This window comes from Pan troglodytes, chromosome 2 (genome assembly GCF_028858775.2).
Source record: "Pan troglodytes isolate AG18354 chromosome 2, NHGRI_mPanTro3-v2.0_pri, whole genome shotgun sequence".
Taxonomy (NCBI): domain Eukaryota; kingdom Metazoa; phylum Chordata; class Mammalia; order Primates; family Hominidae; genus Pan; species Pan troglodytes.
Window position 1 is genome coordinate 53694700 of NC_086015.1, and position 24657 is coordinate 53719356.

General features: G+C 57.1%; 2 protein-coding genes across 16 annotated transcripts in view; both read left to right on the plus strand.

Moving 5' to 3' along the window:
- Positions 1–13503, plus strand: part of BSN (bassoon presynaptic cytomatrix protein) — a 118954-nt gene extending 105451 nt beyond the window's left edge. For 2 of the 3 annotated variants that reach the window (XM_063805781.1, XM_016941098.4), the window contains exons 6-12: positions 1660–3736; positions 4050–4855; positions 4976–5075; positions 5614–5745; positions 5990–6044; positions 6420–6509; positions 8774–12714. In XM_063805781.1, the coding sequence (XP_063661851.1) occupies positions 1660–3736; positions 4050–4855; positions 4976–5075; positions 5614–5745; positions 5990–6030 (3156 nt within the window). In that variant the 3' untranslated portion in view covers positions 6031–6044; positions 6420–6509; positions 8774–12714. Of the gene's footprint in view, positions 1–1659; positions 3737–4049; positions 4856–4975; positions 5076–5613; positions 5746–5989; positions 6045–6419; positions 6510–8773; positions 12715–13371 lie in introns of those variants that run through there. The other variant, XM_016941099.4, reaches the window with a different exon arrangement.
- A 777-nt stretch (positions 13504–14280) lies between these two features.
- APEH (acylaminoacyl-peptide hydrolase) lies at positions 14281–24653 on the plus strand. 13 transcript variants are annotated; one of them, XM_063805790.1, is made up of 25 exons: positions 14334–14405; positions 14758–14887; positions 15177–15265; positions 15351–15568; positions 15644–15776; positions 16339–16465; positions 16851–16944; positions 17048–17123; positions 17213–17376; positions 17535–17672; positions 17766–17857; positions 17934–17974; positions 18060–18181; positions 18731–18791; positions 20010–20107; positions 20751–20802; positions 21698–21786; positions 22258–22396; positions 22880–22963; positions 23045–23125; positions 23498–23586; positions 23696–23886; positions 23993–24095; positions 24190–24296; positions 24387–24653. In XM_063805790.1, exons 4-25 carry the CDS (start codon positions 15557–15559, stop codon positions 24490–24492), a joined length of 2199 nt encoding a protein of 732 aa, XP_063661860.1. In that variant the 5' UTR covers positions 14334–14405; positions 14758–14887; positions 15177–15265; positions 15351–15556; the 3' UTR covers positions 24493–24653. The 13 variants fall into 13 exon arrangements, 12 of the variants coding, with proteins under 12 accessions (XP_016796595.1, XP_063661856.1, XP_063661854.1 ...); XM_063805792.1 differs by lacking the exon at positions 14334–14405 and adding an exon at positions 14567–14650 and having other exon boundaries at positions 15367–15568; XM_063805793.1 differs by lacking the exon at positions 17535–17672.
- The last annotated feature ends 4 nt before the right edge of the window (positions 24654–24657 follow it).

Here is a 24657-nt window from a genome sequence, read left to right on the forward strand (position 1 = left end):
TGGCTTTATTTGCCAGTGATGGATGGGGACTGTGAGAAGTGGCTTGGCTGTGGGCTGCAGCCAAAGTGAGAATAGAGGGTTGTGAGGGCCTAATGCCAACAACTGAGTGCCAGGCTGAGGAGGATGGGCTTTTCCTAAAGACCCTGGAAGCCTCTGGAGGTTTTAGGCATGTGAGATGGGACAAAGCAGATGTTTTGGAAAGTTTCCTGGGCAGAATGTGGGAGGGTGGGCTGAAGGAAGAGACCTGGCAGAGGAGGCAGGAGCCAGAGGCATCGTAAGGTAGATTTGCCCATTTTCAGGGTGTGACACAGAGACAAGAAAAGTGGAGCCTTAGAATGGGGTTTGTGGAGGTGATAATCTTGGGTAGTGAAGTCTTGGTGTATGCAGGCCATACAGGGGTGTGGGTGGGATCAGGACTCTAGGCTGGCAGGGAGGGCAGGTCAGAGAGGCAGGTTGGTCCTGGCTGCAGGCACAGAGGTCCCATGGGCTGGCCATGTGAGACCAGGCCATGATAGGCACTCATGATGCGTGGCCAAAATAAGAAAAGAGACAACAGAGTGAGGGGTTCAAAAGGCTAAATTTATTCCATAAAAGGCCCACCCTGAAATTTTGAGGGCACACTATAATTTTTATTATGACATATGGTGGATGTAGGTGGGAGGTTTTTAGGTAGTTACTTGGCAAGGTAAAAAGTAAGAATCCTATAGGAGTCACTTCCCAGTATATATTGGAATTTGGGTGGTCCATGAAACCCAAGGGCATGGGGCATTCTGGGAAGGCTAGGAGCGAGAGAAAAAGGGAGAAGGCAGAGTGAACTGCCAGGCAATGTGGACCTTCAGGCAATGCAGAGTGTCTAGGGTAGGCAAGGAGGACCCCATGGTAGGCACTGTTAGGGAACCTTGACCAGGAAGCCATGCTGCTGGAGGTAGGGCTGGATAGGACTTACGGGTGCACTGGTGGCTCCAGAGAACAGCAGGTTGACCGAGGGACATGGAGGGAGCTGGGGACCAGGCCAAGAGCACAGCCCAGAGGGTTTGGCAGAGGGCGGTGCAGGGCACTAGAGGAAGAGGGTGGGCAGACAGCTGAGAAGCCTTCCACTTTAGAGAGGACTAGGGCAGGATGCAGAATGACTCAGAGCCTGCCACGATTGGCATACAATCTACATGCGTCCCTTCCCATGATCCTCTAGGGAGCCTGGCGGGCCCAGGACCCTCTCCACTCCACGCCTCCTGTTCATACTCCACTGATCTCAACCCCTGTCAGCTGCTAGGCCCCAAACCCAGAGCCACAGCTGTACTCTTCTTACCTCAATGTGAGGCAGAGGGTGGCAGGCCCTTTGGAGATGTGCAGGGGTTCTCAAAGCCATGTGCTGGGCCAGTACAGGACATTGGCATGAAGGGAATCTGCCTGTACCCTCCTGCTTCCCAAAGCTCTGGGAAAGAGAAGGGCTGTAAAATAATCACAGATCTTCCCTCTATGGCAAAGAAACCAAGGCCTATGGGTGGGCAGGGTAGGCCTCCAGGCTGCCTGGTAAATCAGGGCACCAGCAAGATGGAACCCAGCTCCTTCCCCAGCCCAGGCCTGGGTTCTGCCACCCCACACCCCATCAAGTCACCACACCTTGGGTCTCAGTGCTGCCCACCCTTCCCTCTGTCTCAGGTGTCGGCGTTGCCACCCAACAGCCTGGTCCGCAAGGTGAAGCGGACACTGCCCAGCCCCCCTCCAGAGGAGGCTCACCTTCCCCTGGCTGGCCAGGCCTCCCCACAGCTGTATGCAGCCAGCCTGCTGCAGCGAGGGCTGACGGGGCCCACCGCTGTCCCTGCTACCAAGGCCAGCCTGCTCCGGGAGCTGGACCGGGACCTGCGGCTGGTGGAGCATGAGTCCACCAAGCTGCGCAAGAAGCAGGCAGAGCTGGATGAGGAGGAGAAGGAGATTGACGCCAAGCTCAAGTACCTGGAGTTGGGTATCACACAACGCAAAGAGTCTTTGGCCAAAGACCGGGGTGGCCGTGACTACCCACCCTTGCGTGGTCTTGGCGAGCATCGTGACTACCTATCGGACAGTGAGCTCAACCAGCTGCGGCTCCAGGGCTGCACCACTCCCGCTGGCCAGTTTGTGGACTTCCCTGCCACTGCCGCTGCTCCTGCCACCCCCTGTGGTCCCACTGCCTTCCAGCAGCCCCGCTTCCAGCCTCCAGCCCCACAGTATTCTGCGGGCAGTGGTGGGCCAACTCAGAACGGATTCCCAGCCCACCAGGCCCCCACCTACCCTGGCCCCAGCACGTACCCAGCTCCTGCCTTTCCTCCTGGTGCCAGTTACCCAGCTGAGCCTGGCCTGCCAAACCAGCAGGCTTTCCGTCCCACAGGCCACTATGCAGGCCAAACACCCATGCCAACCACACAGAGCACCCTTTTTCCAGTCCCCGCTGATAGCCGTGCCCCACTGCAGAAGCCACGCCAGACATCGCTAGCTGACTTGGAGCAGAAGGTGCCCACCAACTATGAGGTGATTGCCAGCCCCGTTGTGGCCATGTCTTCAGCCCCATCTGAAACCAGCTACAGTGGCCCAGCAGTGAGCAGCGGCTATGAGCAGGGCAAGGTCCCTGAGGTGCCCCGGGCTGGTGACCGTGGCAGTGTGAGCCAGAGCCCAGCCCCCACCTACCCCTCTGACTCACACTATACCAGTCTGGAGCAGAACGTTCCTCGAAACTACGTAATGATTGATGACATCAGTGAACTGACCAAGGACAGCACCTCTACTGCTCCTGATAGCCAACGGCTGGAGCCCCTGGGGCCAGGCAGCAGTGGGCGTCCAGGGAAGGAGCCTGGAGAACCAGGTGTCCTTGACGGGCCCACACTGCCCTGCTGCTATGCCAGAGGAGAAGAGGAATCTGAGGAGGACTCATACGATCCCCGCGGGAAGGGTGGCCACCTCCGGAGCATGGAGAGCAATGGTCGACCAGCCAGTACCCACTACTATGGTGACAGTGACTACAGGCATGGGGCTCGAGTAGAGAAGTATGGTCCAGGGCCCATGGGGCCCAAGCATCCCTCCAAGAGCCTGGCTCCAGCTGCCATCTCCTCAAAGCGCAGCAAGCACCGGAAGCAGGGCATGGAGCAAAAGATATCCAAGTTCTCGCCTATTGAAGAGGCCAAAGACGTAGAGTCAGACCTGGCGTCCTACCCCCCACCTGCAGTCAGCAGCAGCCTGGTCTCTCGGGGCAGGAAGTTCCAGGATGAAATCACCTATGGGCTCAAGAAGAACGTGTATGAGCAGCAAAAATACTATGGGATGTCCAGCCGGGACGCAGTGGAGGACGACCGCATTTATGGCGGGAGCAGCCGGTCCCGGGCACCTTCTGCATACAGTGGGGAGAAGCTGTCCAGCCACGACTTCAGTGGCCGGGGCAAGGGGTACGAAAGGGAACGGGAGGCTGTGGAGCGACTTCAAAAAGCGGGCCCCAAGCCCTCATCCCTAAGTATGGCCCACAGCCGGGTACGACCCCCCATGCGGAGCCAGGCCTCTGAAGAGGAGAGCCCCGTCAGTCCTTTGGGGAGGCCCCGCCCTGCCGGAGGGCCCCTCCCTCCCGGCGAGGATACCTGCCCACAGTTCTGCTCCAGCCACTCCATGCCTGATGTCCAGGAACATGTCAAGGACGGACCTCGGGCCCACGCATATAAGCGTGAGGAGGGCTACATCCTGGATGATTCCCATTGCGTGGTTTCCGACAGCGAAGGTAATGGCAGCCAGGGGTGATTTCTGCGGATACTCAGCAGCTGGGGGGCCTGCCTACCTGTGGGGCCCTGGGCCCTCAGATGTCCCAGCAGGGTCTGGTCTGGCGCCTCATCTGGTGGGCCCTGCTGCAGGCAGGCTGCCCTTGCCTGCTCCATCTGTGCCCTGGTCCCTGGTTGCGGGAGGGTGGGCTGGGGGCCTGTTGATCTGCTTGTGGCTGTGGCACCCACTCTCTTGGTTTCTTTGCATGGCTTCAGCTAGGCCTCCCCCTGCGGCTAGCCCGGGGGTTGATGGTATTCTGTTTTTGGTCTCTGAAGCGTATCACCTGGGCCAGGAGGAGACAGACTGGTTTGATAAGCCCCGGGATGCCCGCTCTGACCGGTTCAGGCACCACGGGGGCCATGCAGTTTCCTCCTCCTCCCAGAAGCGAGGCCCTGCCAGGCACAGCTACCATGACTACGATGAACCCCCTGAGGAGGGCCTGTGGCCTCACGATGAGGGTGGCCCAGGCCGCCATGCCTCAGCCAAGGAACACCGGCACGGTGACCACGGGCGGCACTCAGGCCGCCACACTGGTGAGGAGCCGGGACGGCGTGCTGCCAAACCACACGCTCGGGACCTGGGTCGCCATGAGGCCCGGCCCCACTCTCAGCCCAGCTCTGCTCCAGCTATGCCGAAGAAGGGTCAGCCTGGGTATCCCAGCTCTGCTGAGTACTCACAGCCATCCCGTGCTTCATCCGCATACCATCATGCCTCTGACAGCAAGAAGGGCTCCCGGCAAGCCCACTCCGGGCCCGCTGCACTGCAGTCAAAGGCAGAACCCCAGGCGCAGCCGCAGCTGCAAGGTCGGCAGGCAGCTCCAGGACCACAGCAGTCACAGTCACCATCATCCAGGCAAATACCCTCTGGGGCAGCATCACGCCAGCCACAGACACAGCAGCAGCAGCAGCAGCAGCAGCAGCAAGGTCTTGGGCTGCAGCCCCCACAGCAGGCTCTGACACAGGCTCGGCTGCAGCAACAGAGCCAGCCAACCACCCGGGGCTCAGCCCCTGCTGCCAGCCAGCCTGCAGGGAAGCCTCAGCCAGGCCCCAGCACAGCCACAGGTCCTCAACCAGCAGGACCGGTAAGCAGAGCTCCCATGCATGGGTTGTAACCAGGGAAGATGCTATGAATGAAGCTTGGACATCCCCTTGGTTCCAGGCTGGGCATGGGCAGAATCTTAGCTATAGGTTCTGTGTTGCAGCCACGGGCAGAACAGACAAATGGCCCTAAAGGGACAGCCAAAGCACCGCAACAGGGGAGGGCTCCTCAGGCCCAGCCAACACCAGGACCTGGACCTGCAGGTGAGCCTATCCTTTGACACCCTTGGCTGTGGCCCAGAGCACCCAGGCTGTTCTCTCTCTATACCACCTGTGCCCTGAGCTCCCCCACACTGCATGCCCTCACTAATCCCTGAGAAGGTGCCCCAGGGGCTGTAGACCTTCCCCAGCAGAAAACAAGCCTGGGGTTAGAATAAGCCAATGAGGTCACCAGCACAGGGGCTTTAGGGCCCAAGCAGCTTTGGGCAGAGAAGCAGGAAGGCACTGGTGAGCACAGGGTGGGGACCATGGCTTCTTGCTCCCTCCTTCCTTCCCCTTTCCTCCTCTTCTCTGCCTTTTTTTCCCCTTTCTTCTTCTTTCCCTTCCTCAACCTCCTTTTTTCTGCCTTCTCCCACCCCTTGTCTTCCTGTTCTTACCTTCTTCTCTTTATTTCCCTAGCCTCCTTCTCACCTTCCCACCTTATAGGGTACCTGTGTTCAGATTCTCTCGTGGGTACTTGCCCTCTTAGACCCTAAAGAGCCAGGCCGTGCATAGCTCATTATGGCGATTTCTTTCCTCCTAGGTGTGAAGGCTGGAGCCAGGCCTGGAGGAACCCCAGGGGCTCCCGCCGGCCAGCCAGGTGCCGATGGGGAGAGCGTGTTCTCCAAGATCCTCCCTGGCGGGGCAGCTGAGCAAGCTGGCAAACTGACGGAAGGTATGCACTGCCTGCAACTGGTCTGTGGTGGGTGGCTGCTCTGGTACAGGCTGGGTCTGTGAGATGATTCCAGACTCAGTCACCCAGGCAGAGGCCAGCCAGAGAGCCCACCTGCTGATGCCCAGTTGTTCTCCGGGCAATCTCTGCCCCTTGGGCTGAGCTTGCCTTCACTATGCCAAGTGGCCCTGACTGGGAGGGGTCTGGCCCAATTTCCTGATGGCTCTCTCCTCTTTCTTTGTCACAGCTGTCTCTGCTTTTGGCAAAAAATTTTCCTCATTCTGGTGACCATGCCCAGCATGGTGAGTACAAGCAGCCTGTACCTTGCCTCTTCTGGGAAAGGCCCGAGGCACTGGGGGTGGGGGTGGGGCTCTAAGTCCGAAGGGGTCTTCTGGGAGGAGTCCAGTCTTCGGCTGGTTCAGTGCCCAGAGCTGCAATGTTCCCTTCTCTGAATGTGGGAGGAGAAAAAGGAGGGACACTGTGCACAGAGCCCCTACCATGGGGCCAACACAGTAGGGGTCCCCAGCAAAGGAGGGGCCAAAGCCAGGGCCAGCGCCCTGGCTTTCAAACCATCTGCTATCCCCTGCAGGGCTCTCACAGCACTGGGCTGGCACTGGGTTGTAGGTAGGCCTCCAGGGATGCAACTCCTCTCCAGCCCTCCTCTAAATGCTCCACAGGCTCTTGAAGAAATGAAGAGAGGTATCATTGCTGTGGAAAAATCTCTGGAGTCAGAGGCCTGGGCACAGCTCTGGACTCTGCGTATAACAGTGAGTGTCAGGATCAGGGTGAGATGGGCCGGAGGAGGGGTGAAGGGCCAAGGCCTGGCTGATGACAGCTAGCCAGTTCTGACAAGTGTGAACTGGGAAGGGCCTGTTGGGTTTCCTTCAGCTGCGATGGGCCCAGCAGCCCTCTACCCCGCAGAGGCAGGGGCCACAGAGCTGCCTGAGATGGTGCCAGACAAGTCAGGTGGCACCCTTGGAGAAGAGCCCAGCACGGCCAACTGCACCTCACAACTTGAAGTCTATGTGCTGGGCACTGAGTTCAAAGTCATCCTGAAGGACATGGTGGTCTGTGGCACCTATAGGGGAACATGCTTCTTCCCTGATGTCTGCTGCTGGTGCCTTTGCTCCAGCCACTTGGAAGAGATTAGAGTCCCCAAACCCCACAGAGTCACATCTGCAGCTCCGGGAATGAAGTCAAAACACTCCTGGCTTCACAGGCTGAGCTTGTGGCCCACAGGATAGAAGAGTGGAAGGAGTAGAGAGGCAGACAGGAAGGGACATAGAGGAAAGGGAGTCTCAGCCCCAGACTAAGTCAGCTCAGGGAGAGGGCAGAAGGGCCTCAGGATGGGAGCCCTCACCCTGTCTGGGCTGCAGTGGCCAAGGCAGGTTGGGACACCACTTCCTGGAGCCTGTCCTGGCCCTGGCCCTGGCCTTGGCCCTGCCTCTGTGGGAGGAGGAGGAAGTGCATCATCCTGGGTGGGAGGAGAATCACCTGGCTGTTGGTACAGCTCTGTGCACAGCCAGGACCACTGACCATCATCCCATAGCCCTCGGACCCTCCTCTTCTCCCTCCTTGCCCCTTCAGGGTGCTTCTCACGGTGCACAAGCATGTATGTGTTATCCATGGCGGGGCCTGGCAGTCAGTGAGCAGGTCACTTCAAGGGAGCCCTGGGGCTGGCAGATGCTGGGCCCGGGCCAGCACTGGTTGTGGGAGGGAAGGAGCTAGGTGTGATACCTCACAGGCTACCTTTCTCTGGAAAAGCAGTGGGGCCCTGGAAAGGCCCAGGCTTCCATCCATTTATTCAACAAATGTTTGTCAAGCCCCAGGTATGTGCCAGGCACTCTTCCAGGATCTGGGGATATGGCAGAGAACAAAACCAAGTCCCTGCCCTCTGAGGCTGACAATCCATTAAAGGAGATAGAGAATAAATAAGTTTAAAAATAAAATTCAATTAAAAAGGTACTTTCTGAAAGTGATGAGTGTTATAAAGCCAGAGAAGCAGAGCTATGGAAGCAGTGGGGTCTGCTCTAGACAAAGTGCTCAGAGCCGAAGATATGTGAGGGAAGCTTGAGGGAGGAGGACGGCTGCGGTGGGATGAAAAAAGGGGAGGGAACAGCACTGACGGATGATCGGATGCTGGGATGGGACCAGGGACAGAGCAAAGGCCAGTACAGCCAGGGCCACAGTGGAGGGGAGAGGTGGTCAGGGGTAAAGTCCAAGGGGGTGGGAGCCAGCTGGGGTGGGTTGTGCAGGCCAAGTAAGGAGCCTGGAATTTATTCTAATTACAGTAGCCATAGTGCAGCCCTTAGCGTTCTTCCTGCCTTCACCCTCCCACAGCGGGCTTCCTGCGGCTTCCCGCTCAGCTGATGTTTCCTTGGAGTTGCCCTGGGACAGATGTGAAATCACAAGTGGTGCTGAGAGGAGGGGAAGGAGGGACAGCCCATGGCCTGGATTAATGACAGTACCTACCTTGGGTTTGGGGCCAGGGTATGGTTCCTGAGCAGGGAAAGGAAGCACAGACACAGCTTTGTTCTGCGTCCTGCCACATGGTGTGGGTGGGCCACTGAGACCACTGACTTTATAGTTAAAGAAATCTCCCTTGAGTTCTAGCATTCGGCTAATGATTGGGTCAAGTGGACAGTGCTGCCGTGAGTATCCCTCTCCTGAAATTCTTTACGGCAATTTCAGAGATGGGCTTGGAGAGGTTTGCCATTTCAAACCAAATCCCTTCTCCATCACTCTTAAGCCAAAAAAAAAAAAAAAAAGGAACTTTTGTTACATTAAAAGAAGTGTCCCTTCCTGGCTGACCTGATTCTTCTTTCTTGCTGTCCTCTCTGTGACCTCCAACCTGCCCAAGCACCCATCTCCCCAAGCCTGAGTGGCATGGCACCCCGTGGGTGAGGAGGTGGCCGCTAGCACAGGCAGATGGCTGAGAGGAATGTGAGGGTGAGAAGCAGCTATCTACAGTTCTTGACAGAATCCTTTCTTTTCTTCTTTCCTTCCTCCCTCCCTCCTTTTCTCTTTCAAGCATCTACAATTTGGCAAACCCTTGGCCCAAAGACTCACCAGGTGGGACGTGGCAGGCAGGCCTCAGTTGAGGACGTGATGTTTTCTCACAGCAGCTGCCTGGGTGAAGCATCTGCTGGACAAGTCGGACCACTGGCCGGGGGACCTTTGATTGTCTTTCCAGAGATGCTGCTCTCTGCAGGGCACCACCTTCAAGGCACAGCCCTTGTTGGGAGGGAGAACCCTCTCCAGAAACCCTGCCACCACGGTGTCTTGCCGTACTTCCCACAGCCGCCTTTTTGCGGCCTGGCCGGCCAGGCTTCCCATGCGTTATACACAGAGTTTGGGCACACACTGCCCTCCCTCCGAGATGCCAGAAGTTTTTCCACAGCCTTGGAGAGGGGCTTTGACTGAGGGCTGGGGGCCCTGGGCTCCGTTTCCTTCACATTCCAGCTGGCCCGGATCCCTCTGTGGCACAGGGCCCTGCCCGTCACATGCCCTCTGGGTGACATCGGAGCAGACCTCCATGTGGCCAGGGGTTGGGAGAACTTTACAAACATTAGGACCTAACACTGTCTCATCGCTGAAATAAGAGGCCATAGCACCGAAAAGCAGCGTGGGCGCCGGCTGAGGCTTCTCCCAGCCCGTGGGTGGCAGCGTGCTAGCACACTGCCACCATCTCAAAGCCATCCCCCTAGCCATCGTGAGCATCCCAGCGGCACCGCCATTGTCTCAACCAGCCGGCTCGTCTGTACACCTGGGGATTTCTTTTGATTTCAAGAACAGCCTTAATCATTCCAGTTTGATTTACGTGTATACCTCATAAACATTTTTCTTTTGTTTCTCTCTCCCCCTTTCTCTCTTCTCTTGGCTCACTCTCTTGCCTCTCCCCCTCCACCACCACCTTGTGACTGATGGTTTGGTTTCCTCTCTGCTCTGCCCCTGCTCAGCACAGGGAGAATGTTGACTTAGAAGCAATAGGGGGCAGCAGGCCACCAAGAGCACAACCCCAGGGCGAGGTCTAGGGAGGCCTCCCAGCCCGCCTCTGTTTACTGTGCAATTCCAGTCGTTCTTAAGCCATCACCAGTGGGTGTACTCAGAGCAGAGGGGCCAGGACTTCTGCCAGCCAAGGGAAAGGCCCAGAGCCCTGTGCGGGGGAATGTGGCACTGTCTATCCATCCGGTGGACTGGGCAGCATTCCTCCCCAGGGCTCTTCCCTTGGGGGCCTCCTTTCATCTGGGGCACAGCCACAAGTCTCATCTCTAACGTTCTATGCAATGAAATATAAACCCTCAATGACAACTGTTAATATTTAATAAATTCCATGTTATGTATAAGGAGTTAATTGCAAACATGCAATTGAGAAACTGGATAGATACACTCATAAAACCCCCACCCCCCCCCCCCCGCTCCCATTGTGTGTGTGAAATTCTCAGTCTGTGGCATGTTTGACCTGTGGCAGGACTCGCTGCTGCCAGGTGAGTCACCGCCTGTCCCGCAGTGGAGCATGCACAGCTCGCAGCCTCTTTGCACGATTTCATCCATTTTAAATGCTTGACCCTCTTGCTTGGAGTTCTTTTTGCCTCAGAACCTCTCCTTCAGGAGCACTTCTAGCTGACTTCTGCACAAGCTAGTGAGGACCTGCCAGAATTGTTGCCTGAGTGTGCCAGGCTGCAGGGCAGGCAGTAAAAGGCCCCCACATACCCTGCAGTTTTCTCTGTCCAGGATAGCAGGTAAAAAGGAATCCCCAGAGCAGATGCAATGGTAGGAGCCTGCACAGGATGTGTGTGTATGGACATTCTGAAGGTTTGCTGTAGGATTTCTGTCTGTCTGTCATATTCCCTTCCTACCCCAACCCTGAGCCAGAGGCATCTGACAGCCCCTTCCCAGAGGGCACCACGCAAGGGCAGAGCTGGGCGGCATCCACGGCCAGAGAGGCAGAGGCAAGAGCAGAGCCACGCTGTGCCCGAGGGACCCCAGCTCTTGACTGCACCTGTTTCATGCCTCTCCTCTGTGGCTAGGAGGCTCAAAGGACTGTGAGCCAGGAGATCTGGGCTGGAGCTAGGGGGTCAATGGATGCTCAGGAAGAGCTGGGCCTTTGGCACTTGTGGTGAGAACAGTTGACAGTGGTCATCTGGAACTGTTCATATAAACAGTGGCTTCAAGCTAAGTTTCTTGTGAAGTTTCTCAATAGCAAATCTTACAGAAGGTCCTGTGTGACCCTCTCTGCATCTGTCCCCAGGACCTATGCTCCCTGCTCACCCCCTTCTCCAAAGCCCAAGCGTCCTGCTGCTCATCAGCTTTTTTACCATTGAGCCAGGAGTGCGGCAGGCAGTAGCTGCCTGACCCTTCAAGGCCTGACCTTCGTCCAGAGTGCTCTGGTTTGCACCATGCATTTCTCAGGGGTCCGCATTTCTCATGCTTTTCTATAAGATCTACACACCCCTTCAGAGAGGGCTCCTCGCTCACCTCTGGTAGCTATGGATGGGACAGGAAGCTGCCAACCTTTGTGTTGGACTTAACACCCTTGCCTTTCTGGGACTTGGCCTCACCCCACCCATGGAATACCTGCCTCATCCCAAAGATCAGGTATGGGCTGAATGCAGCCATCTGAGCAAGGGCTGACGGAAGCCATCATCTAACACCTCTGGCCACCCAGGACCAGGTCTGTGTGGGGATGTGCCTTGGAGACCAAGGCAATAGTCCTTTCCACTACAGGCCAGGGGATGGGACAAGAAGCAGGGAACAGGCAGGGAAATGTTAGGAGGTCAGCCTCCAGCAGGCCCAGTCTCAGGCTCTAAAGTACTGACTTTTCAGCAAATTTCCTTTCTGGCCAAGCCCTCTGAGTTTGAAATTCTGACATCTGCCACTCCTCATCCCCCACTGTACCCACAGGATACATCATCGCCCCTCTGTGAAGGTGGCTGGAGCAGGCCTCTGGTCCATGGACTGTCCTTCCTGGCCCTTGCATGGATGCAGTTGTGACTCTGGGGACAATGCAGCCAGAAGCTGAGGGACCAGCACTTGGTGCCTTGGAAAGTAGAGAGCAACAGACACATCTCCTTGCCCAAATGGGCAAGGAGTCTCTAGCATGCAGCCCAGGCCTTCTCCATACCCCTCTCCCCAGCATCATGAGCAAGGGCATTGCCTCCTCTCTCTGCTCACTTCAGGGCCCAGTGCACTCACTTCACAGTGACAGCCCTCCCCTACAATCCTTGGGCAGAGCATGTGGTCTCAGGGCCCACAGTGAAAGAACAGCAGTGGTGGCAACTATGCCTTGCCTTCTGGAGCCTGTAGGGAGTTTTCCAGGCAGGTCCTTTGCCAGGACAGCATGGTCCTGCCCTGTTGTACCGTCCGCTCTCCTCTTACCCACCCCCATGCTGTAAATACTTGTCATCATGGACTCCAACAGGGTTAGAGGGACAGGCCTAATCAACTGAAACTCCTCGGAGATGCCATCTCTGTCTCCCTGGGTGCCAGCAGCCCTGCTGCCATGTGCACTGGGGTGGCACTGGAGAGCCATGGCAGTCGTGAGATATTGTATGTGTATGCACATGATCATGTGTGTATGTGCGTGCGTGTGTGTGTGTGTGTTTCTGCCTCATTCAGTTTCTGGGGTCAAATCAGCTCCTTCTCTCCAAGTGCACTACCCTGGAGAGTGGTGGCCACTCAATACCTTTTCCTCTAGCTTTCATGTCTTGTTTTTGCTTTCCCCTTCCTCCTCCCTCTCTCCCTTTCTTTCCTTCTCTCCTTTATTTGAGGGGGGAAGAGTGCTGTACAAAGTCAAACAAACAAGTTTACAGTTGTAAGTGCAATGACCCGAGTCCTCCACATGACCTTGTGAATTGTGTGCTGTCCTTCTGTGCTCTGTGAGAACTCGTGGTACTTCAGTGTCCCTCCCCCTGTATTGTGACAAGGTAATTCTGTGGTATCAGAATAAAAGGACTTGATATAAACAACCTACAGACTGTTTCTGGGATGGTTTCTCAAGTGGGAAGGCTTAGCTGAAGGAGCAAATCCCCAAATTTGCGACAATCCTGTCCATGGTTAAAGGGAAAAGGATGGACAAAGTTGCAGAAGTGCTGGCACAGCACGGGGCTGAGTCCACACCAAGCCATCCAAAGACAATGGGCCCTCCACAAAGGTGCCCAAGGGGAGGTCCCAAGCTTGGACCTGGAGCAGGCAGTCAGTGCGCAGGCTGTTGAGGGACAGCACCTCCATGGCCTTCAGGTGTGTTGGCTGCATACACAGCTTTCTGGGACCTGGTTCCAGGGAGGCAGTGAACAAGTGCTGCCCCCTGGTGGTGCCAACAAGCCCTACACCTCTCTGCCTTGCTCCGAATTTTCCAACCCCCAAACTCTCACCGGCTGCCAGACCTTAGGCCTTCCTCAGATGGTCAGGAGTACCTCCTTACCGAAGTCACCCAGAGTTGCTAGACCTTTTTTTTTAACACAGATAAACAGGAATCCCAGCTTCACCTCTGGCCCTCTCCCCAGAATTAACATTTTGATGCCTGTCCTTCTTTCCTGTTTGTTGTTCCAGTCTTCATTTTAAACAGAAGCCAGAAGGTGCAATATATCCTGTTTTCTAGCTTTCTGTTTATTTCCACGTTTATTTCAGGTACTTAAATGTTCGTCTTCCAGTGCTTAACCTCCAGAGAGATACACCATTAGTTCATAGCCAGTCTACCACACACAATCTAAGGAACAGGCACTATGTTCCCAGTGTTCCTATTATAAACAATGCTTGATGAACATCCTATTTTCCAATCTTTCCACCCAAATTGGTGGCTGGGGCCACTTGTTCTACTCCTGTTTCTGGCCTTGATACAGTCCTGTACATACTCACAAATGCAGTGGCGTCAGAAAGTTGGGACTCTTTTTTTTTTTTTTTCCTGAGACGGAGTTTCACTCTTGTTGCCCAGGCTGGAGTGCAGTGGCATGATCTCGGCTCACTGCAACCTCCACTTCCCAGGTTCAAGCGATTCTCCTGCCTCAGCCTCCCGAGTAGCTGGGATTACAGGCGCGTGCCACCCAGCCCGGCTAATTTTTGTATTTTTAGTAGACACAGGGTTTCTCCATGTTGGCCAGGCTGATCCCGAACTCCTGGCCTCAGGTGATCCACCCGCCTCAGCCTCCCGAAGTGCTAGGATTATAGGGTGAGCCACCGCGCCTGGCACTTTTTTTTTTTTTTTTTTAAGATGGAGTCTGGCTCTGTCGCCCAGGATGGAGTGCAGTGGCGCGATCTCGGCTCACTGCAAGCTCCGCCTCCCGGGTTCACACCATTCTCCTGCCTCAGCCTTCCGAGTAACTGGGACTACAGGCGCCTGCCACCACGCCCAGCTAATTTTTTGTATTTTTAGTAGAGACAGGGTTTCACCGTGTTAGCCAGGATGGTCTCGATCTCCTGAGCTCGTGATCCGCCCGCCTCGGCCTTCCAAAGTGCAGGGATTACAGGCGTGAGCCACCGCGCCCGGCCGGCCGGGACTTTTTTTTTTTTTTTTTTTTTTTTTACTTAACTAGTAATCTTGAGTAAGTAATGATGCGGCTGATGGGAAAGGGGAAGCTACAGGCCAGACAAGTGGACTCTCAATCACAAGCACGCCATGGAGCAGGGAGCCAGGGCCCTGAATGTGGAAGACCAGCCAGACTCAGGTATATGGAGGGGACATCCTTACTGTCCAGCCTCTCCTGATCTCTGTTGGCACCTTAGCCCAGCCAATCCTGTACCACGTGCACAGGGAACCTGCCTGCCTAGGTTTTTTCCACAGGAAGCTCCCTGGTCCTGGGTGGAGTCTGAGCCCACCAGGCCTTTCACACCCAAGAGCTCAGGCTAAGGCCTGGGGAGGAAGGCAGGGACCCACCAGCTCACGGTCCCCAACAAGGTGCCACTGAGAAGGGTGGGTAAAGGCTGCGGGGATAGATAGCTCTTGCGGCAGGCCTGGCGACTGATAAGCCCGGGCAGCACCCTAAGAGTTGGCACCCGCCCCTCTGCCCCGCACCCCAGGGCTTTGCTTCGCGACCTCCGCCCGGACCCTGGCCCTTCTCTTCTTCGTCTGCGTGGAAGTCCCTCCAGGGCAGGGCCTGGCACTGTGTAGTGAATGTCGGCCTCGTGGTGGACCCGAAGGAACCCTACAGTAAGCCCCAGAGCCGCGGGAGATCCACGCTGCGGCCGGCTCCGCCCCGCCCCACCCTCACCCTCACCCTCACCCTCACCCTCACGCTCACGCTCACGCTCACGCTCACAGGCTCCCGGCTCCACATTCCTCGCAGGGCTCCACTCCGGACCCGCCCGCCTTGCCCTTCATCCTCAAAGACTCATTGGTCCCATTCCCCTCGGGCCCCGCCCTTCGCGTGCTTGGGCCTTGTCCGTCCGACCGCGCTGCTTCCGCCTTGCAGCCCCCCCCTCAACCCCTTCTCTCGTAGGCCCTTCTACCCTCCCCGAAGCCGGGCTCCCGGGTTCCGCTTCCACAGGGCCGCCCCCTCTCCTCCGAGATCCAACGCCTCGCCCCTCGGTAAGAGGCCCAGGACTCAGCCCACGGCCCCGCCCCCCACTTGGCTAGTACGCCCCTGGCGAGACCCCTGCTCTCACCCACCCAGGACTTCTCGCTCCCAGGCCGGGTCCTCTCACCGTCAAGGCCCGCCCCCTGCCAACGGTCCTCACCCATTAGCCGAAGGCCCCGCCCCTCACAGATTGCCGCAGGGCAGGGGCGGAGACAGCCCGGGCCGTCCCAGGCTCCGCCCCCGGAAGCCTCACTTCCGGGCGCGAGTACGCCCCGCCTCGCCCCGGCGGCAGAGAGGAGACTATGGAACGTCAGGTGAGGGCTCGGCCCGCGGTCCCCGTGGTCCCTGCAGCCCGGGCCGGGCCTGACCCTGGTGTGTCCCCTGCGCAGGTGCTGCTGAGCGAGCCCGAGGAGGCGGCGGCTCTGTATCGGGGCCTTAGCCGCCAGCCCGCGCTGAGCGCCGCCTGCCTGGGCCCGGAGGTCACCACGCAGTACGGCGGCCAATACCGGACGGTGCACACTGGTGTGTGTGCGAAGGGGAACTGGCTGGCGACGGGGTCGCGCACTGGGGTGGGAAGGAAGGGGGTGTGGAGGGCTCGCTGCTTGACAGTGCGTAAGGGTATATAGGGAGCCGGCCTGGACTTGGGAGGATACACTCCCACAGGTCCCTGCACACAGGTGTGTGGAGGCGGGGAGGGGGCGTGCGGGGCGTTATCGAATGGCGGCCATGAGTGCACGAGATGACGGCGTAGGGATAGAAGTCAAACCTGGGCTCAGGGCGTGGACCTTGTAGGGCTCTCCACCAACACGCCATCCCATACACATGCCAGGCTGCCCTCAAGATTCCAGGGTGGATGCTGGGGTTACTAGGGGGTTCTCTCAAAGAGGCTGTCAGCTCAGGCTCTGGAGGCCTGGACTAGGGTTGTGGCCAAGTGTTGTCCAGCCTGCAGCCAGGGTGTCAGTGTCTGGAGACAGATTGAGAGATTGGGGAAGATAGATCTAGGCCTTCCTGGGTCAGGTGGGGCTGGGGGCAGTAGCCAGGAGTAGCCAAGACAAGGCGAGCAGTCTCATGCCTCCCCTCACAGAGTGGACCCAGAGGGACCTGGAACGCATGGAGAACATTCGATTCTGCCGCCAATACCTGGTGTTCCATGATGGGGACTCAGTGGTGTTTGCAGGACCTGCAGGCAACAGTGTGGAGACCCGGGGGGAGTAAGTTTGAGGGAGGAAGCTTGTGGGCGAGGCCACAGCCGTCCGCAATGCAAGCCTTTTATGAATGCTCACCATGTGCCTAGAAGGGAGGCCAGCAGCCAGGTTCTTGCCCCCTTGGGAGCTCATTCAGTTTCTGGTGACATGGCCTGATAAGCACTGGAAGCTTGCTCCAAACTCAGCCTGGACTAGAGCCCATGGTGGCCTGGGGAGCTGCGGAGAGTAGAGTCTCTGCCTCAGGGAGGAAAGGCAAGGTGGGGCTAGAGGTGCTCCAGAAGCTGGTGTGGGGCCAGAGCCTCAAGAATCTCTCCTAAGAGGTTGTGCCCAGTAGGGAGCAGGAAGGGGTTATTGCAAGATAATCCTGACCTGTGCTACCCCATGTCCACAGACTGCTGAGCAGAGAGTCTCCTTCAGGCACCATGAAAGCTGTGCTGCGCAAGGCTGGAGGCACGGGCCCTGGGGAAGAGAAGCAGTTCCTGGAGGTGAGTCTGCATGGGACCAGGTAGTGGGTGACAAGAGAGAGGCTCTGCCCCACAGATAAGGCTCTGTTAGCGGGCAAACAGCCTAATGCCCAGATGTCCTCAGGTCTGGGAGAAGAACCGGAAGCTCAAGAGCTTCAACCTGTCAGCACTGGAGAAACATGGGCCTGTTTATGAGGATGGTGAGGCATCTGGCTGGTGAGCAGGCAGGGTGGACAGGAGGGGTAGCCGTAGCCCTGGGCCCCCCCTGATTGGCCCTCCCTGCACCCAGACTGCTTTGGCTGCCTGTCCTGGTCGCACTCGGAGACACACTTGTTGTATGTGGCAGAGAAGAAGCGCCCCAAGGCCGAGTCCTTCTTTCAGACCAAAGCCTTGGACGTCAGTGCCAGCGATGATGAGATAGCCAGGCTGAAGAAGCCAGACCAAGCCATCAAGGTGCTCGTGGTCAATCCACGAAGGCCCGGCAGGGCAGCCCTGGGGCTCAGTGTGCTCCCTTCCCATACTGTGCCTGTCAGACCTGGGGAGGCACTAGCTTCTAGGAAGCAGAGCAGGTCCTATAGACAGGCTGGGCATTGAGTATCTTGTGTTCTCAGGGGGATCAGTTTGTGTTTTATGAAGACTGGGGAGAAAACATGGTTTCCAAAAGCATCCCTGTGCTCTGCGTGCTGGATGTCGAGAGTGGCAACATCTCTGTGCTTGAGGGGGTCCCTGAGAATGTGTCCCCTGGACAGGTCAGCAGCAACAGCCTGTGTCCCCCCTGGAGTCTGGGACCCTTCTTGAGCTACCACCCCTTGCTCACTCCTGCCCTTTGATCCTATTTACAGGCATTTTGGGCCCCTGGAGATGCTGGTGTGGTGTTTGTGGGCTGGTGGCATGAGCCCTTCCGGTTGGGCATCCGCTTTTGCACCAATCGCAGGTGAGGGAGTGGGGCAAGGCAAGGGGCCTTGCAGCCCAGCTGGCCTTGAGACTGAGTGTCTGTCTCGTGGTTCCAGGTCAGCCCTGTATTATGTGGACCTCATCGGGGGGAAGTGTGGTAAGTGGCTGATGCCCACCTGTGCTTTGCTGACACATGTTGGCCCTGCCAGCCTGCATGATGCTCATGTTTCCATCTGGCCCAGAGCTCCTCTCGGATGACTCCCTGGCTGTCTCTTCTCCCCGGCTGAGCCCAGACCAATGTCGCATTGTCTACCTGCAGTACCCATCTCTGATCCCCCATCACCAATGCAGCCAGCTGTGCCTGGTGAGCTGGAGGTGGCGGGGATGGGAGGGTGGTCAGCAAGAAGATGGGATGGTGGATGAGAGCTGAAGGGCCAGTATCATCTCCCCATAGGCCCTCAGTAGGTGCCCTTCTGTCCTCAATGCAGCAACGGTGTGAGTTCTGCCTGTCCTCTCAAGGCAGGGCCTAGAGGTTGAGAGTGCTGCCATGGAGAGCTTTGCACTGTTGGGGCATTCCACCTTGAGAGAATGCTCGTCTGCAAGAATGCTCCTCCCCTTGGCTCTCAACTGCATGTAGCCAGGCTCTGCAAGGGGCTGGGATATAGTGGGGAGTTACACAATCCCAGACCCTCCCCAGGAAGAGCTCTGGGCCCCTGGTAAAAGTCAGAGGGACATGCCTATCTGAGGCCCCTTGGGCATCTGGTCCAGGTCACCAGAAAAGAGATACATCAGGCTTATTCCAGTTCCCCCGTCTCCTGGGGCTACCTGAGGCAAAAGGGGATAGGCACAGGGCACTGTGCCCTAAGGGAACTGCCTGTCCCCTACTGGACCTGACCATTGTGTTCTCTTGCAGTATGACTGGTATACCAAGGTTACCTCAGTGGTGGTAGATGTTGTGCCTCGGCAGCTGGGAGGTAAGGCATACCTGGCTGGGTGGGTGCAGTGGGGCCTGTAGCTCTGCTTTCCTGCCGTCTGTTGCATCCCTGCCCCGTTCTTCTTTCCTAGGTTCCTTCTGAGGGCCCTACCTCCCTGCTGGGCCAGCCCTATGCCCAGCATCCTCAGGGAGCGGGGCTGTCACCATAGGGAGCGGGGCTGTCACCGTAGGGAACAGTTCGATAGCAAGGAGTGGTAGGACCAAGTTGAGATCAGAGTGGCTCAAGTTGATGATGTATTATTTCGTGTGCTGCAGGTCATAATTAGATTTTTCTTATTTTTCCAATGGCTGGTTCAAACCAAAACCATGATTCCTTCGAGTGGGTCTCAGGAAGTGCACTAGGTTGGAATGTCACACTTGAGAGGCTCTGGACCCGAGGGCATGATATTATCCCATCCACCATCCTAACCCCAGCAACCTTTGTCCAGTCTAAGCCCTGAAGTCAGCTGGGTCTTCAGGAGGGTGGCTCTTGGCTGAGAGGCTCCCGTCTCGAGTGTTGATAGCTCTGCTTGGATCCTCCTGGACCATCTCAAGGATGAGTCTCTTGTTTTCTCAGGCCACCTGGTCAGTTCCAGGAGTTCAGTGGACAAGGGATAGCCTCTTTGTCTTCTCTTTGGGTTGCAGGGATGCAGTGGTGGGAACCTAGTATGAATCCCAGCTCTGCCCTAAATTAGCTGTGTCCTCAGACAGGGTCTTGGCCTCCCTGAGCTCCCATTTCTTCATGGAGGGGTGATTGTGTCTGCCTGCCTCATAGGATCATAGTGAGTGTTAAGTGAGTGATGATATTAAAGGGTAGGATTTACTGAGCCCCCTGTGCCAAGCGCTGTGCTAAGCACCACAGTGGAGATAAGACGGACAGATGATATCTTGGTTAAAGCACCTGTTACCTACCTGGGTTCAACTGGAATTACTCAGGAGAGCAAGTGCTTTTCCTCTGAGCACCCATGGTTTCTCTCTGGAGCTCTGGAGCTCTGCCTCTCTGGGTCCTCTCTGGGTCCCAAGAGGCCTCTGCCCCTCAGCCACCTACTCAGGCAGCTCCTCATCGCCTAGCGTGCCCCCATGTGTGCTACAAGCTGCAGGGGCCTGACTGGTGCCTGAGTAGGGCCCTGGGTGAATTCCCCAGTACCCTAGCCTTCCTTGTAGACTACCCTCCCTACCTCCACTCCTGGATGCAGCCCCAGCCCTCCTATCTTTACAGAGAACTTCTCTGGGATCTACTGCAGCCTTCTGCCTTTGGGATGCTGGTCAGCTGACAGCCAGAGAGTGGTCTTTGACTCGGCTCAGCGCAGCCGGCAGGTGAGGGACACTGATTGTGTTGAGGGGCAGCCCCTGTGGTCAACCCCCAGGAGCCCTGGGGGTTGCATGTGCATGCCCCTGGGTGGAATGCCCAGCCACAAAGTCTCGTCAGCCCCTTAAAACCCTGCCTGCCCATCCTGGACTCATTTCTCCTGGAGGGGACTGGCTGCCCTGGTGCACTACAGCAGAACTCAGGCCTTTTCGTCTGAGGCAGAGATGCAACCCCTCCCAGGCATTTCTAGCTGGGGGTCAAGGGGACTGCCACTCGGGTGGGTCCCTGAACACTCTGTAACGGCAGCTGATGGGGACAGGACTGAGGCCTTCCCCCAGGGATGGAGTAAAGCCACTCACAGTGTGCCAGGCTCCTTTTGGGTGTGATATTTGGTCCTTGTGCCAACTCAAAGGGGCTCAAAGCCATTCCTTACCTTGCCCAGGGTCACCCAGCAAGTTGTGATGGTGCTGGGATTTGAACCCAGGCCCTCACACTACTCCCTACTGCACTGAGTAACCATCACCATAGCTGTCCACAGCCTTGGTCTGGCCAGGGCTCTCCAAGAGGGTAGAGAGGAGGTAGGGGAGGGACTCATAGGTAGAGGGAGTACTCTTGGATGTGGTCGCACCTGTGGCCTTGCCTCTGCTTCAGGACCTGTTTGCTGTGGACACCCAAGTGGGCACTGTGACCTCCCTCACAGCTGGTGAGCAAGGCTTTGGGGATGGGGGTAAGGGCAGGGCTGGTGAGCAAGCCAACCAGGCAGCGGGGGACTGGAGCTCCAACATGTGGGGCAGTGATGGCATTCTCAGCCACTCAGCACCACTGACTGTTCCACAGCCTTTACTAACAGGTCTCCAAGGCCCCTGTTTGTGCAGACCCTTACCCAACCAACAGACTAGCTTCCCTGCTCTACTACCCTTTAGCACTCAACTCTGTTCCATGTGTCCTGGCCCAGCCTCAGCACGGCCCCCACCTCTGCTCCTAAAACCCACAAAACTCTCTCTTATCAAGATCTGCCAGACTCATCCTTCTCACTCTGCAAACCTTGGGTGCCTGTCTCAGGCAGAGGCAGCTCTGCCACCTGAGGGCCCAGGAAAAGCCCAGTGTTGACTCCCCCGTCTTCCCCATACTTAGGCCTGGTGATTCTGCCTTTGAAATGTGTTTTGAGTCCTCCACCTGACCTGACTGTATCCGCTCTCCACAAAGCTACCAAAGTATCATTCCAAAGCTACATCTCATTGTACAACTGCTTGGACACCACTGCCCCAAATCAGCACGCTCCCCCACCCCCAACTTCCCGGTCCCAGCTGCCACCCTGCACACAGCAGCCATCGAGGGACAGGCAGATGTGCCTGCATGGTCTGATGTGTCTTAAGGTTTGGCAGTTCCCAGCCCAGCCAGTGTCTGTCGGATGAACAACAGACTGAGAGCAGGAGGCTCACCCGGGGCCATGTGCAGTTGGGTGTTTGTGAAAGGCACTTCTCGGGGAGAAAAGGGCACCTTTCCATAGAGTCTCCAACCTGGGACTCTGTTACAGAGAAGCAGGTAAGAAAGGTGATGGCTCCTGCTAAGCACTTAATGGCATCTGCCTTTTCCAGGAGGGTCAGGTGGGAGCTGGAAGTTGCTCACAATTGACCAGGACCTCATGGTGGCACAGTTTTCCACACCCAGCCTACCTCCAACCCTGGTGAGTGTCGGTGGGTCCCAGGCTGTGGAGGCAGGGGTTCTGGGCAGGCAGAGCTCACCAGGTCAGGGAATTGGCCCCGGAGTCTGACCTGGCTGGTCAGCATACAGACGGGCCAAGACACAGGCCTAGCTTGGCATGGTCCATGAGGGTTTGGCACTCACAGGGACGAACTACTAGGCTAGAATCTGCTCCGTACAAAACAAGGTGCCTGGGGAAGTGCTCTGTCTTGGTATTACAGAGCAAAGGAGACAGCAGAGCCTAGAAGCTGAGGAGGGAGGGGTGTGCCTGTGTGTGATTGTATGAGTATGAATACCTTGGTATATACCATCCCACAACAGGAAGCCATGCTATACCCTCTGGAGGTGGGTAGAGGGCCCAGCATAGTGAGAGCTGCCTATTTCCCACTGTGGGCAGAAGGGAAGGGCAGGGAGGCAGCCAGGCCACCTATGACACATTCCTTCCCCTTGGCAGAAAGTTGGGTTCCTGCCTTCTGCAGGGAAGGAGCAGTCAGTGTTGTGGGTGTCCCTGGAGGAGGCCGAGCCCATTCCCGACATCCACTGGGGCATCCGGGTGCTACAGCCACCCCCAGAGCAAGAGAATGTGCAGTATGGTGAGCTGGGCCAGGGGCAGAGGGATGCCTTCTCCAGGTTCCCCAGCACAAAGCCTCTGCGGTGACCTTTGCTACCTCCTCTCTCACACTGTGGGGTTTCTGGTTATGACCTCTAAGAGGTTTTCTGTTCCTCTTGTGGATGGGCATGGGAAGTAGCATCTAGACATCTGAGCGCCTGCTCTGGATATCACCTGGGCTTCACCAGGCCAAATCATCTGTGGTGGGAAGACCCAGGTCCAAAGAAAATAGGCCTCATACAAGCCTCAGTGACCACACCTCATCCCGAATGCTGTCGCTGCAGGATGGGGCTCCCTGACGAGGGCAGAAGAAGTATGAGCCTTCTGGGGTCCATGTGTCATGGTGTGGACTACCTTGGCCAGGTTCTCTGACCCAGAGGTCAGCCCCACACCTGCAGCTAGAGATGGGGCCTTAGTTGGGGAAGCCCCTAGGCTCACCCTGCTGACTGCTGCCCTCTCCCTGCAGCTGGCCTTGACTTTGAAGCAATCCTGCTGCAGCCTGGCAGCCCTCCAGATAAGACCCAAGTGCCCATGGTGGTCATGCCCCACGGTAGGCATCTGGCGTTAAGAGCCCTTGCCCTCCCAGCCCTCCTCCTAGCTGGCCCTTTCACCCTCCGCTCCCTGTCTGCAGGGGGGCCCCATTCATCCTTTGTCACTGCCTGGATGCTGTTCCCAGCCATGCTTTGCAAGATGGGCTTTGCGGTACTACTAGGTGAGTGAGCAGGGACCCACAGTTCTGTTAGGACTACGGTGGAGTGACGGGGGTGGACCTGGTTTGTATAAGTACCATGGGTGCCACTCTAGTCTCCAGGACTTTCTCTAGCCTAGACCTAGTAACCACTACCAGGAACTGCTGGGGCCCAGCCTCTGGTTCTGTGGCATAGTGATAACAAGGACTAACTCGGGACTCCCAAGGAAAGGGCGCTGTGGTCATTGGGTGGCAGCCTCAAATCTCTGAGTCCCTTCCCCTTGACAGTCTGTGGTATAGCTGACCCCAGGGCCTACTTCACAGATGTGTGAAAAGAGCGTCGAGGGGGCTGGGAATGTTGCCTGACTACACTGTCTGGTCCCTCCCTGCCCTCAGTGAACTATCGTGGCTCCACGGGCTTTGGCCAGGACAGCATCCTCTCCCTCCCAGGCAATGTGGGCCACCAGGATGTGAAGGATGTCCAGGTAGCAGGGGCTGGGGCTTCTGGACAGGCTGAAACATGGGCTGCCAGGGGGATGCCTCCATTCAGCTGAGCGGGCAGCTGGCTGCAGCATGCTTTGTCCCACCCTGCAGTTTGCAGTGGAACAGGTGCTCCAGGAGGAACACTTTGATGCAAGCCATGTGGCCCTTATGGGTGGTTCCCATGGTGGCTTCATTTCCTGCCACTTGATTGGTCAGTACCCAGAGACCTACAGGGCCTGCGTGGCCCGGAACCCCGTGATCAACATCGCCTCCATGTTGGGCTCCACTGACATCCCTGACTGGTAGGCATGCACCACAGGTCCCTGCCCTTCCCTCCTCTACCTCAAATTCTCATGGAGCCCCGTAGCCCCAGAACTCCTGGGGCTGCAACAGCTCGGTGTCTTGCAGGTGCGTGGTGGAGGCTGGCTTTCCTTTCAGCAGTGACTGCCTGCCAGACCTCAGCGTGTGGGCTGAGATGCTGGACAAATCGCCCATCAAATACATCCCTCAGGTATGCAGCCCCCTCCTTGCCCTGTGTGCTGCCCATCCATCCAGAATCCAGGGCCCAGCTCAACACAGCTCCCCACTCTTCCCCAAACACCCAGGTGAAGACACCACTGTTACTGATGTTGGGCCAGGAGGACCGGCGTGTGCCCTTCAAGCAGGGCATGGAGTATTACCGTGCCCTCAAGACCCGGAATGTGCCTGTTCGGTGAGTGCAGCATGAAGGCCCTGGCAGCTGGTGGGCAGGTGAGCACAGGAGGACCCTCCAACCTTAAATGTTGCTGACTAATCCCTACAGGCTCCTGCTCTATCCCAAAAGCACCCACGCATTATCAGAGGTGGAGGTGGAGTCAGACAGCTTCATGAATGCTGTGCTCTGGCTACGCACACACTTGGGCAGCTGAAGCCCTGCCATTCTGCGTGAGCTGATCAGCCTGTGCCACACTTCGCTCTTGAGGAGCTCAACGGTCTGGCAGGGCAGCAGGAGGCTTTCTGGGCTCTGGACTCCACGGATGCGTGGGCAGAGGAATGTGGGCTATGTAGTCATAATAAATTAGGACACAGAGCCT

Coding starts and splice junctions, on each gene's coding strand:
- APEH (XM_063805784.1), top strand. CDS start 14,382: ATGTGGAAGACCAGCCAGACTCAG. Junction 22,397..22,879: donor GCAAGAGAATGTGCAGTATG/GTGAGCTGGGCC, acceptor CTCTCCCTGCAG/CTGGCCTTGACTTTGAAGCA. Junction 23,887..23,992: donor TCCACTGACATCCCTGACTG/GTAGGCATGCAC, acceptor GGTGTCTTGCAG/GTGCGTGGTGGAGGCTGGCT.